Below are 13,117 nucleotides of genomic sequence, written 5' to 3' on the forward strand. Positions count from 1 at the left end.
CACAAGTCGCACCTCAATGCAAAACCACTTGTACTGTTTAATCAACGAATGATGATCCAATTTGCATTGTCAGAGGTTGAAAAACCGAGTTCAAGAACCACCTTCCCGCCATTTTTAAACGTTACAAAAAATAAAAATTAAAAAAAAATGCAACACGTCCAAGCGCTCGTGGATCAATTCAAAAAAGCTTCCGAAGAGTACAATCATGGACTCGTGGCTTATCAAGCCAATAATTTTGAGAAGGCAGTCACGAGTTTGGAGCAAGCCAAAACACTCTTTCAGAATGTTCTCAATACTCCCATTCCCGAGAAGTATGCCGATAAATTTAAAGTCGCTTCGGATCATCTCGTTAAAACGTTTGAATTATTACTGAGAGCACAATATAAACTTCCCGATGCTCAATTTGTAGAAATTCAAAAGGGTTTCATCAAACTCATACGACAACATGTCTCAAGTGGAGCCTTCAATGAGCAGAAATTACAATTTTTATTTCAGAGTTACATCAGCTGTAAATTGAAAGCACACAAATCTCCACAACAACAACAACCAATATATACCATTTTGGAAGCCATTGATTCATCATTTGAAAATAGGCATTTGGCCTTTCTGAGGATGGAATTACAGGCCATTGAAGAATTAAATTGTCAAGATGTACTCTTTAAAGAGAATATTTTAGTATTGCAACGATTATGTGAAGTTTTAGAAAAGAAGGAACCAAACTCTAGCGATATTTACCTCTACAAAACCAAAAGAATTCTTGCTTACTTACATTCGTACTCGGGATCTCAGCCGGTTTCAGATTCTCAAATTACTAAGGAATTGGAGGAGGTCATCTCTCTTCTTTCCAAACAACAGACAATTTCGTCAGCACTCGATTCTCCTCTCGTTTCATCCATCATTCCTTTTGTGATCCATCTAGTGACAACATTTGTATCATGTATGCGATTTCTAGAAAAGCAATCATCCAACATTGACGAGCTTCTCTCTGTGAATGCTAGTAATGACACACTCTCGATGAAAAATAAGGATGTTTTTAGCAAAATTTTGAAAGGCGTCTTCTCAGGGAATCTTGAGAGTATGAGCTCCATGCTCAACTCACTAACAGTTAATCTTTCTTTTGCTGATTTGATTTCAGTCTTCAACAAGAGAGATGTTTTGTACATAACCTATTTATTGATTTCCATGATACGTTTCTGCACGCTCTATGGATTTGACGAAACAGTTCTGCAGATTAGAAAATTATTTATGAAACCACTTCCATCAAATGCAGATGCAGACATTGTCAAGCAATGCAACAATATTATTAACATTTTGAATGATCATGCACTCCATATGAATGACCAACAATCCATAGTGAAAGATAAGCTCGATGCTTTTCAAGATTTTGATTTCAAACGACGTTTCAACTGTAAATATAACGACTGCTATGTACAGCTTGCGAACGAAATTTCAGACAAAATGTCACAACATTCTCAAGAAGATATTAACTCTCTCTCAAAATTTCATTATACTCACTGTAAAGTAGCCATGAAATATGATATCCAAATAGCATATCAAAGTCTTATCAAAAGCATGAGATATCGAGGAATTCTGGAAAAAGAAAAGAGAGCAGAAACAAAGTTAATCGATTTCATCACCAAAAAGTCCACAAAGAGTGAGTTGAAAGCGTCGTTTTCCTTGGCTCAACATTTTGAACACACATACCATACCTTGCTACATTACCAGCAAATGATTCGAATTCATGAAATTCGTGGCAATTTCTCAACCTGTGAGACATGTATCAGACAAGCGTTGAGGTTCTCTATTTATGTGAAATGTCTCAGTTTTACTCTTTCATTTTTGTATCATTTAGCTCGCCTTAAATTGAATAGACATGATTTTGATGATGTGGAAACACTGGTAGCGATTGTGAAGTCTCTCATCGTTTCAGACCCAAAGCAATCAAAGAATGCAATAATTAACAAGTTTGCCAAAGAGTTTGTACTCTTGGAGAGTACCATGCTCATCATGCAAAATAAGGATGAGGAAGCTGAATCCCTGCTCAACCATTCTGAAAATTTGAAGAACGACATTGGCCTCGAATTACAAAAGGTCATTCTCCTTTTGAAACGAAATGATGAAGAAGGAGCCAAAGAAATACTGCAAAAACTTTCGAAGGTTGTAGAAACAGATCAAACACGAGAAGAAACATTGTGGGTGAAATATTATTGCAATGCACTCAATAATAACCAGAGTTTGAATTACGAATTTAGATCGACCTTTGGTTTGGCGTGGAATGATGTGCCAATACCTCTCAAGAAGAGAATTCTTTCACACATGAGGTCTGATCATTTACGAAATGTCAAAGAAGAAAGAGAATTTGCATTCTTTTCTTCCATGTCGATGGGTATTCGGTTGAAACACACATTACAAGATTTACTCGATTTCTTTAACACTCCTAACAATGCAACGTCACCTACCAGTTCTGGAAGTCAAGACGATACCAATGACAACAATAGGGGAGTTGAAAAGATGATGCGAAGACTTTCTCTTGCTAACGAAGAGCTTCAATTTTCTTTCATGATGGATCTTAAAGATTTGACAACAAAGAACACATTTATGGACAGTCTTATTTCCATACTGCCCAGTAATATTTCTGTGTGTAATATTTGCATCTCTGATGGTAAGTTTGACATTTTGTTAAATGGATAAATGATGATCAAATGATGATGAAATGATGCTTCATTAGATTATTCATATCTTGTAATCACAGTTATGAACAATCATAGAAGCGATCAAGATTGTATCGTGCTACCAATTTCACTCACAAGAAACGAAGATTCATACACTAAGCTCAATAGACTATTCAGCGAATCTGCCATCAAACAAACACAATTACAATACCACAAATCTTCTAACTCTGACCCTCATTTAAGTTCAAGTAGTTTAAGCTCATACTCTAATTGGAAATCCTATCAAGCATTGTTTGGAAAGGACAACAACATTTTACATAGGATGCTCCTCTCGTTTGATCATTTACAAATTTTAAGTAAGGAATCTTTCACCATCACTGATAAATCATCATGGTGGAAGATAAGAAAGGAACTTGATGAAAAATTAGCCAAGCTATGTGAATATGTTGAAGACCTTCTATTTGGACCTGTTAAACTATTGTTAATACCTCGTCTCATGAATGAATTTGATGAAACACTTGAAGATCGATGTGACACATTTATCAACAGATTGAAAGAAATTACAAGTGGTTTGGATATTGCCTTCGATGTACGAATTGCCAAGCTCATGCTCAAGTCGTTCAGTGCTTTCAGAGAAGAAAATGACCTTGTTGAAAGTATTCGATATTTCATATTGGGAGATGCTGCAGAATATGATGCATCCATCCTGTCAGAAATTCAAACCTTATTTTGCAACACATTTATTCAAGCATTCAGTGATCATGAAAAGAGAGCTACAACTAAGGAGGCCATGTTCCGTCACTGCAAACGAATTGAGTCACAAAAGATCAAGAGAAAACATATTGTGTTTTGTTTGGATAAGTTAATTCAACAATTGCCAATCGAAACAATGCCAACCATTAAGAATTATCCATCCTCAAGAATGCCAAGTTTACTTCTATTGTACTACCATCTCAACCGAATGACCGAAATTAATGGTGAAGTTAAGAAAAACAATGTCTATTACTTGCTCAATCCAAGTGGAGATTTGTCAGCTTCAGAGGACAGATTCAAACCACTATTTGAACAACAACGAAATTGGAAGGGAATTATTGGAAAAAGTCCAACAGAAGACGATTTTTATCAAGCTCTTTTGGATAACGATCTGCTTGTGTATATTGGACATGGTACAGGAGAGAGATACTACAATCCACACAAAATACGAAAGTTGTCCAGATGTTGTCCAATTCTCTTGATGGGATGTAGTAGTGGAAGACTCAAAGAATATGGAAACTATGAACCAAATGGAACTGTTCTAAGTTTTCTTCTTGCTGGTTCACCTTTTGTAATTGCCAACTTGTGGGATGTGACTGATAAGGATATCGATCGGTTGACTGAATTCATGTTAGAGAAGTGGTTGTGTAACAATGCTCAAAATCAGTCTGTGTGTGAGGTATTGTCAAAAGCTCGAGATACTTGTTTATTACCAAGCTTGATAGGAGCTGCCACTGTTTGCTATGGCTTGCCAGATTTGTTAATAAACTAGTTTCGGATCTAAGTCGAGTAATAGTTTAATTCGACACGACTTTAAAGTACAAAAAAGCTGTCATAATTTTAACCTGGTCAGGTAACAACGATTGATACCAACTCTAGAATAAAAGATTGTCACCGACTTGCACAAAATTGTCATCGTCCTCTCCTCCCTTGGTTCCACTCCACTTGTTTGTGATGGTTTCTCGAGCCAAGTCCACAATTCGATGCTCAATTTCTGCTTTCAAAGTTCTGTGGTGTTCAATCCATTCGACCACAATATCGAAAATCTTGTGATTGTTTTTTTCATGGTCAACGATTTGAGCTTTCTGTAAGCTGGTATATCCATCACCTCCTTTCAGCAAATAAGTTACAGTTGCAAATCGATACACTCTTTGCTCATCGATCTTGTCTCCATTAAAAGTCATTTCAACAACTCGATGTAAGGGTGGTTTCTTACTGTCGTAAATGATTTTAATACCTTTCGAGAAGTGAGGGAACGCTCCAACCACCTTTTCTGCCTTTTGTACACCCTCTTCGACCGCTGCTAAAAGGTCTTTTCCTAGAATGTTTGTGAGAGCCAACTCGTTGGGAAAAGGGAATTCCTTTAACATGTCATATCTGTTTAAGAGCATCACATCGTTAATAACTTGATCTTATGACCGTCAAAAGAACATACCTTGTAATTTTTTTACCAGCATCATAGAATCGGTCACCTCTAATTCCACCTCCGTTAAACATGGCAATTTCACAGCCAAAAACCTATTGCAGTAATAATTTGTAAACAAGTTACAATCACAAAAAAAACAATTTGGCTCATACTTACATCCAACAAGAGATCTGCCACAAAATTACCAAATGTAGTTTCCTTTGTTCGACAACTCTCTGTAGATGAATATAACTTGGATTCTGTCACACCAATCTGTTCCATAATTCCAGGAGGTAATGTACTCATGTATTTTTCAATGACATCTGCCACTTTCTTTTTAGGCTTGTAACCATGATTAATCATCATGTTGCATGACGGATATACCTTTACAGTTTGAAAGTGCTCATCTTGAACTGTAGTTTTGTTTTTCTCAATTCTTAAATCAATTCGAGTTAAAAATTGGCCATCATGACCTGCTTTGTGAATGAGGCAATTTTCTCTCACAACTGTGAATGGTTCATGATCATGACCTCCCAATACAATGTCAATACCTGGAACTCGTTTCACTAACTCCTTGTCATCGGCAATATTGAGATGAGTGAGTGCAATGACAACATCACACTTGTCCTGGTTTCTTAATTCATTCACCATCTTTCTTGCAATTGGAATAGATGGAAGAAATTTAATTAATTTTCCTGGTCTGCTGAGATATTCACTGTTTTTTGTACAGAGACCAAATAATCCAATTTTCAAACCATCTAAGGAAGGATCTGTTAATATCTTTTTCCTAAGACATCCTTTCAAAATGTTCTGGTCGCTATTGTCGTAAGAAGTGTCTACACAGAAATATTGTTACTTTCAGAAAAAACATCTCCTCCACATAATCCACAACTTACCATCTCCATTATTATACACAATATTTGAACAAATCCATGAAAATCTAGATTCTGCGATTCTTTGCTCTAAAACTTCACTTCCAAAATCAAATCTATGAAACGAGTTCAATAACATGAAGAAATTCATTATTAATAATCTCAATTACAGAAATGAAACGTACTCATGGTTTCCAGGGCAAACAAAATCTCTAATCATTCCGCAATCAATTTCAACACTTCTCATGACACAACAATTGTACTTACATTGGCATTTGATTGACCACATCAATCATATGTGCTCCCTTATACTTTTCAGCCAATGTCGATGCCGACAAGAAATCACCATTCAAAGTGGCAATAGCAAACCGTGATTTACTCTTTTCATTGTCAATCATGGTCGATAACTCTGCCAAACCACCAACTCCCTTGTCATCTCTTCATTCATTAGTGGTCGCACCATTAATTTTTCCAAAATTCATCGTTCATTGTTGTTATGAGTATTCAATAATGAGTTCATTAAATCATTGATGAAATTACAAGAATACCTACGGCAACATTTCATACACATCATTGACCATGAGTAACGTAATGTTTGTAAAATTAACCGTTTCCGTACGAGGAAGGTTTTTCTTTCGTTGTAAATAGGTAATCATTTTCGGAGGAGATGAAAGAGTTCAATAATCGATCAATTTCTCTAAAATTTTGAAAATCTTCAAAGAATTGAATAGGCTCCGAGAAGAAGAACTCGATATGAATTTTTTTGAATTTGTTTTTTTTTGAGGAACTTTTGGAAAATTCAAAAAAGGAATCTAAGCAACGCTTTTGCTTTTGACCAAAAATGGCGAAATAAGAGGCGGTGATTTACAAGCAATTTCCAAGTTTTCAATACTGAGCTTTTCAAAGCAATGAACCTGAAAAGATGTTCACTTCTTCTCGTTGAACTCCTCTTTTGGTGGTCAATGTTTTCTTATTTTGATCTCATTCTGAAAAGTAATATAACATATGAAAGAGTTTCAATGGATGGTAAGGATATGGAAAGAGGAATCACTCATCTTATTGCAACCAGATATTCGTTCATGAGATTCAATTCTTTAAGGAAAATCTTCATCAACTTCACAGAAATAAAATGCACAATCACCTTGACAAGACTTGTTCGCCATTCATTGTGAAAATTCTGTCACCACTTTCTCATAATTCTGACAAGGTCCAACAACAAGCAAATTCCAACAACAACAACAACCAGACTTCAACAGGCATTCTCGGAATCGATCAAGAAACCTATTCCGATTTAATTCTTCTTTTGGATGAACAATTTCAATATGAACATAAATTCAATGAACATGCTCGAGAGCATTTGGAGACATTTCTGAAAGTGGTTTCAAATTCCAATAATGAATCGACACATCATCAATTGTTGAAAAATGATTCTTTTTGGATTTTCATTGCTTATCATCAACAAGAGGGTGATAATGATCATCATGGTGAGCACAATGAAGAGAAACTGGCTCCTGAAACACACAATCTTGACACTCAGAAAAGAAAATTCATTCCTGCAGGTTTTTTAACTCTTGTGTGGCTTCCTAAATTAAATTCCAAAATTGGATATACCTACGTCGATGAATTATTTGTGAGAGAAAAATTCAGACGAATGCATGTTGGATCTCTGTTGTTAAAGGAAGCTAAAGAATGGACTCAAAGCTTGCATTTGGCAGGTGTTCGATTATTGGTTCGAACAGAAAACGAAGCTGCTCAGAAACTCTATGAAAGAAATGGTTTTGATTTGAGTGAAACTCTTTTTGGGCAGTGGTGTCGTCACTCGACGAGTTCCAATCAATGACCAGTATAAAATAAACTTGTTTGGATTCATCTAAATTCATCTCACACTCGCTGACAGTATATATACACTCATTGTGTTTCTCACAGTGAAGAAGAAAGCATCATCATGAGATGATATGACATTCATGTTCCTCTAATAAAACAAAACTCCTTCCAAACGATCCCGTTCTCCATCATTCAACCTGATCAAATAAGGACTATTCTTCAATAAGGCAATCATTGGTTTTTTCAAATCCTTTAAAGTACTCTTTGGAAGATAAAGACACGAAAGTTTGGCAAGTTTTTGAGTGGAAAGTACTTGAACATCTTCCAATTCCAAGCTTTTAACAGCTCGCACATTCAAATAAGTTAAATTTTCAAGTTTCGACGAGGAGCCAAATAATGCATTCACAAATCCACGCTGGTGTGTGAAAGAGAACGAAACGAGTCGTTGTACAGCATGATGAGAGGCAAATTGTTCAACTTTTTCACACGAAACCAAGTCAACACCTTCCATAAAGAGCTTTTCTAAATATTGAAAATGGTTAAGGGATTCTATGACACTGTCAATGGTAATTTCATATTGAGAAGAGATGTTCAACTCTTTGAGTTTTGGAAAAGTTTTAGAAATTGCTATTAAATCGCTTGATTTCATTCCATTTCCAGCAGCATCCAATATGGTGAGGTTTTTCATATATTCAGTTGTGATCAGTGGCTTGAAATTTCTAATGTTTGGATAACCTATTTTGAGAGTTTCTAATTGTGACAAGTTGGGACAATTCACGAGCAATTTCAACCCCTCAAACTCGTCATTCAAAACTCTGCAAACATACAAGTTCAAAGATTTCAATGAGGTAATATTCTTACAGGCCAAAAATTCTTGTAATTCGCTGTATGAATCTGGCAAAAATCGAAAACTTTTGATTTTCTTCATGTGTCCCTTAAATATTGCAAGAACTGAGCTCATGGGTGTTAGGAAATTGTTTGCATTGAATTCAATAGAAAATTCCTCAATATTGGATAGATTTTCACAATTTGCTAAATATTGCACACCCTCTTGAGAAATATTATTGCCATCTAACGTGAGACAAGTCAAATGATCAAAAACTGAACTCTGTCCAATACATTTCACTCCATCGAATGAAAGGTCGTTTCTATTCAAATTGAGAGATGTCAAATTTTTCAAATGCGAACTTTGTGAAATTTCAAAAAGAAGAGCATTTCCAAGACGGCACCCAGCAAGTTGCAAATCTTTCAATTTTGAAAAGTATGGAGATGAACTAATGATTTTCACACTCTTCACTCCGATCTTTGTATCATTCAAATTCAAGTAGGTTAAATTGGAAAACAAGGGACTTGCAATCATTTGAAAGGATTGATCATGTACTTGCGATTGACAAAGATTGAGATGCGTTAAATTTTTCAAATTCTGACTGTTGGCAATTCCTTTCACAATTGAATCATCAAAATATCGTTTCGTCAATTCTAATTTTTGTAAATTCGGAAAACAATTTAAATATCGATCCTTTCTTGTCATTAATACATTGTCAAGATGTTGATCATCCATTTCATTGTCATCATCCACGAGATCCATATCTTTTGAATATTGAGAAAGTTCTTGTCCTCCACACACTCTCAACGCTTTCAATGAATGAAAATATCCCTTCTCACAACATTCTACAAATTTTCTCGTCCGAATAGTGTTGTTCTCCAAATAGACAGTACATTCATTTCCGAATGAATAGGAAAAAGAATTTTTTGTTGCCATTCGATTGCATGATTTACAAATGAGTCGGAACACTCTGAAGACCCATGAATAATCGAAATGAATGAAAATTTGGCAATAAAAGATTTCAACAGGAAGGTCGCAAAAAGAAGGAATGGTGTTGGTCAGTGATGACATTTTTTTTTGTAAAGTTATCTATTGGTCGTTCATTCTTCAAAAAGAAGGAACTTTTTTTGAATTCAAAACAATATTCATCTTTGAAAAAGTATAGGAACATTTCGAAACCATCCCTTCTTCCTTCGTTTGTCAATGACAAGCCTTAGAGGCACTCTAAATTTTTGAATCTGAAAAGAAATCGTCTCTCGAAAACAAAAACGTGAACGATTGAAAAAAAAATAACATTTTCAAACAGTAACGTTATGAACAATACGAGTCACACACAATTCAGCTTTGACAATAGAGAATCTGATCCCCAATGTCGAACGATCATAATTGCTCTCCTCCCCACTAACTAGGGCCTGAGTGCCTATTGCGAAGAAAAAGACCGTTGTTGGACTGAAATAATTCTTAATTTCCAAAGAGAGCAACTCATTCAGGAATTATTTAATGAAGCATTCAAGGAGGAGACAACACTTAATGGACATTTATGTGGAAAGAGGGCAACGAGGAAAGTGTCAATCCTTACAAAATATCCACAAAATAACAAGTTGCATCCATCAAGAAATTTCAGACATCATCATCACTTGGTGTGATTTAGTATTATTTTACTTGAATTCACTAGAAAGAGAGTCTATTCAAAATAAAAATTGGTGGATCTATGGTGAAGAGATTCTCATGATTTGGAGAAAATTCAATTCATCCAAGACCCTTAGACCCTTAGAATTGAAAAAATTCAAACTCGAGTGTATCAGCCTTAGTAGCAGAAAATGGGCTTTGATTAGATCTGTTATTGTGTGATGAGTTCCAAACGAATATCCTTTTCTGCTGCAATAGAAACAGCAGGTTGATAATCTACATCTAGTATTTCTTTAAATGCAAGTTTAGCTCCTTTTCCATTCACATTAAAGTAGAGTGAACGTTTGGAATAAATTACTTCCACAATATCGCCTTTTCTTAATGGATCTGAGAAAGGTTTATAGTCACCACTATTTGTAACACCTCCATCCAGAAAAACCAATCCATAACTAATCCATCCGTTTTGATTTATATTCACTATTCCAATTACTAAACCCCAACTGTTGTTTGTCTTTTCAAAACTATGTATTTTCAGCTTGTACGAAAAGTTTCGAAAGTTGAAATTCGAATGGGTAATTCGGTACAATTTCCATCCATTAACATGATTCGGAAAATCAAGAATTTCTGTCTTGGAATATTCAAATTTCCATGACGAATCTGTGACAACACTCTTTTTCACATTTCCCAATGTTGATAAATCATTTTTCACTTTTACAAATGCATCCTCCTTTTCAATGTTCTCCACGAAGATATTATGAAGTGATTTAATATCAATATTCTTGACTTGATTTACCATAGTTTCATAATTATTAATCGCCGTCTTGAGAAGATTCACTTTCTTTTCAAGTAATTGATAGCCATTCATTTGTGAAATATTACTGAACTCTTTCACTAATTCTTTCGTTTCATTTCCTTGATTCAACATGGATCTCATTAATTGAGTACTTTCATGACATTCCAGATCAATTTGCTGAAAGAGTTCCTCTTTTCTCTTGTCTATCATTTGTTTCAACTCTTTCATTTGTGTCTCGACAAGATGTTTCAACGTCATTTGTGTCTTCTCCACGAGCTGAATCTCTTCATATAGGTCCTTCTCTGAAATCTTACAAGTTTCTTTCATAAATTTCTCTCTTCTCTTCATGAAATCATCCAATTCTTGTTTGACCAATTCTCGTTCTTGATGAATAATTTTGGAAATTAAAAAACATTCATGTCCTGAATGTTCGTCCACTCCGCACGAAGAACAAACTAATTTTTCACAACGTCTATAAAAGCAATTGATTGGAATGTGATGAATGCGACAGAGAGGTTCATTTGGTTGTAATTGTTGAATGGAAGAAGAAGAAGACAATGGATCGTTATTTCGAAGAGGCAATGACGAGGAAATTGGAACAAGTGGGTGATCCTTGTGTTTTCTGGGATGGATTTTGGAATGATAATCACAAAAGTGGCGAGTACAAGTTGGACAATGGTGAGTTGATGGTCCTCACGACAATCGTCACAGTGATGAAGGTACATTCCACGAATATTCGTGTGTTCAGTGTTGGTGTTTGTTTTTTTTGTTGGTTGATGGAGACGAGTGACACGATCACGCTGTGTAATTCTTCATCTCTTCCAACAATCTGTCAATGTCTGAGAAAACTCAAGAAAAGAGTTACATGAATGGTTTGTTGAATGAAAACTTTTGCGCCAACTTTTGGCGCCCAAAGTACAATTTTGTTCAAACAAAAAATGTCTCGATCTTATGCAGTCTACAGTGTTGATGATTACGAAGAAGAGGAAAATGAAGAATTGGAAACCAAGGATGAACACTCCTTTCTCATGAATGATGAGGATTATGAGTATTCCATCCAAAGCGAAGAAGAGGATGATGATGAGGACGGAACGTACGAAGATGAAGAGGAGTATGATACAACTTCAGCAAAGACTGAACCGCTTCCAATAGAAACTCCCAAGAAGCAGAGCGGAGAGGGCTCTGCTCAGCAAATCAAGATGACTCGTGGAGATTTAATTGCTCAGCTTGAAAGACTCGGATACACAAATGTTCCTGAGGATGTGGTTCAAGATTTCATTGCCGAGCTGAGAAATCAAAACATTGAGGTTCTCCCCGAAGAGCCTTGCACCTCTCGCAATTCTTCTTCAATATTTTCTCGCGACGATGAAGACCAGGTGAAAATCGATAACGTTGCGGAGGAAGAAGAAGAAGAGAATTATGAAGAAGAAAATCAACATTCTGATAAAGAAGAGTCCTTGCAAGAGGAGCAAGATGAAGAGGCGTTCATTCCAGTATTTAAACCACCTGTTTTAAATGATGATGATATTACAACACGAGGCACTCCATCAAAAAAACAACAACAACCATACCAGAAATATGAATCACCTCAGCTACATAGTCCCAGTGGTGCAAAACAATATAACACCCCCAAAATGCAAACTGATTCTCCAGCCAGGAACGTATCCATGCAAAGGGATAGCCCTAGTGTCACAGAAGACGAAGGTTATGACACCACTGCTTACTACAACAACCACTACGCATCGCTGAAAGACTTTCAAAAAATCAAATCCCAACACAGAGATTCTAGGAATTTGGTTACACCAAAAGTTGAGACCATTAAATCTCCAATAAGGCAAAGCCAACAAGTGGATGATTATCACAGTCCTCCCAATAGGATATCTAGAGAATACGACTCACCATCCTCAAAAATCAAATTTAAACCATTGGAATCGGCAAACTACACTCCTCCAAGTCTTCCAATGAGTAGACCCAAGACAGCTCCTCCTGTAAAAACCCCACCAACAGAACCTCAGTTAAGAACGCCCACTAAGGATACTTCAAAAGAATCTCCAAGTGGCAATAGGTCTAGCATGGTAAGATCATCCGTAACATCGGTCTCAACCTCTCAGTCAATTTCTAGGCCCCTTCCATTCAAAACCAATGTTAAAAAGCCAGTGTCGTACAGAAAGAAGGTGAATGATCCAGTGTCTCGATGGAGAGAACTGAACTCAGTTTGGAAGAATGACACCTTCCTTAAAAACCAGCAAAATCAACAAAAGAGTCACAGGTGGCGTGTTAGACAAGAAATGCTTGAAATTCAAGGAGACAAATATTTGAACCCCAAGGAATGTCGATGAATAC

General features: G+C 36.0%; 6 protein-coding genes across 6 annotated transcripts; 3 read left to right on the forward strand and 3 right to left on the reverse strand.

The window, feature by feature from the left end:
• Positions 1-147: 147 nt before the first annotated feature.
• Positions 148-4,197, forward strand: FDP41_003405 (uncharacterized protein; the record flags this gene model as incomplete). Its single annotated transcript, XM_044706706.1, has 2 exons — positions 148-2,662; positions 2,753-4,197. The coding sequence occupies 2 exons, from the start codon at positions 148-150 to the stop codon at positions 4,195-4,197; spliced, it is 3,960 nt and encodes a 1,319-aa protein (XP_044562126.1).
• A 103-nt stretch (positions 4,198-4,300) lies between these two features.
• Positions 4,301-6,358, reverse strand: FDP41_003406 (uncharacterized protein; the record flags this gene model as incomplete). Its single annotated transcript, XM_044706707.1, has 7 exons — positions 4,301-4,802; positions 4,861-4,943; positions 5,008-5,666; positions 5,727-5,818; positions 5,888-5,914; positions 5,970-6,140; positions 6,255-6,358. The coding sequence occupies 7 exons, from the start codon at positions 6,356-6,358 to the stop codon at positions 4,301-4,303; spliced, it is 1,638 nt and encodes a 545-aa protein (XP_044562127.1).
• Positions 6,359-6,831: 473 nt separating this feature from the next.
• On the forward strand, positions 6,832-7,542 carry FDP41_003407 (uncharacterized protein; the record flags this gene model as incomplete). The annotated part of the gene is made up of 1 exon (XM_044706708.1): positions 6,832-7,542. The coding sequence occupies one exon, from the start codon at positions 6,832-6,834 to the stop codon at positions 7,540-7,542; it is 711 nt and encodes a 236-aa protein (XP_044562128.1).
• Positions 7,543-7,674: 132 nt separating this feature from the next.
• Positions 7,675-9,423, reverse strand: FDP41_003408 (uncharacterized protein; the record flags this gene model as incomplete). The annotated part of the gene is made up of 1 exon (XM_044706709.1): positions 7,675-9,423. One exon carries the CDS (start codon positions 9,421-9,423, stop codon positions 7,675-7,677), a length of 1,749 nt encoding a protein of 582 aa, XP_044562129.1.
• Positions 9,424-10,192: 769 nt separating this feature from the next.
• Positions 10,193-11,032, reverse strand: FDP41_003409 (uncharacterized protein; the record flags this gene model as incomplete). Its single annotated transcript, XM_044706710.1, has 1 exon — positions 10,193-11,032. One exon carries the CDS (start codon positions 11,030-11,032, stop codon positions 10,193-10,195), a length of 840 nt encoding a protein of 279 aa, XP_044562130.1.
• Positions 11,033-11,712: 680 nt separating this feature from the next.
• Positions 11,713-13,113, forward strand: FDP41_003410 (uncharacterized protein; the record flags this gene model as incomplete). The annotated part of the gene is made up of 1 exon (XM_044706712.1): positions 11,713-13,113. The coding sequence occupies one exon, from the start codon at positions 11,713-11,715 to the stop codon at positions 13,111-13,113; it is 1,401 nt and encodes a 466-aa protein (XP_044562131.1).
• Positions 13,114-13,117: the final 4 nt, after the last annotated feature.

The sequence above is a fragment of the Naegleria fowleri genome (assembly GCF_008403515.1).
Source record: "Naegleria fowleri strain ATCC 30894 chromosome Unknown tig34, whole genome shotgun sequence".
Classification (NCBI taxonomy): Eukaryota; Heterolobosea; class Eutetramitea; order Acrasida; family Naegleriidae; genus Naegleria; species Naegleria fowleri.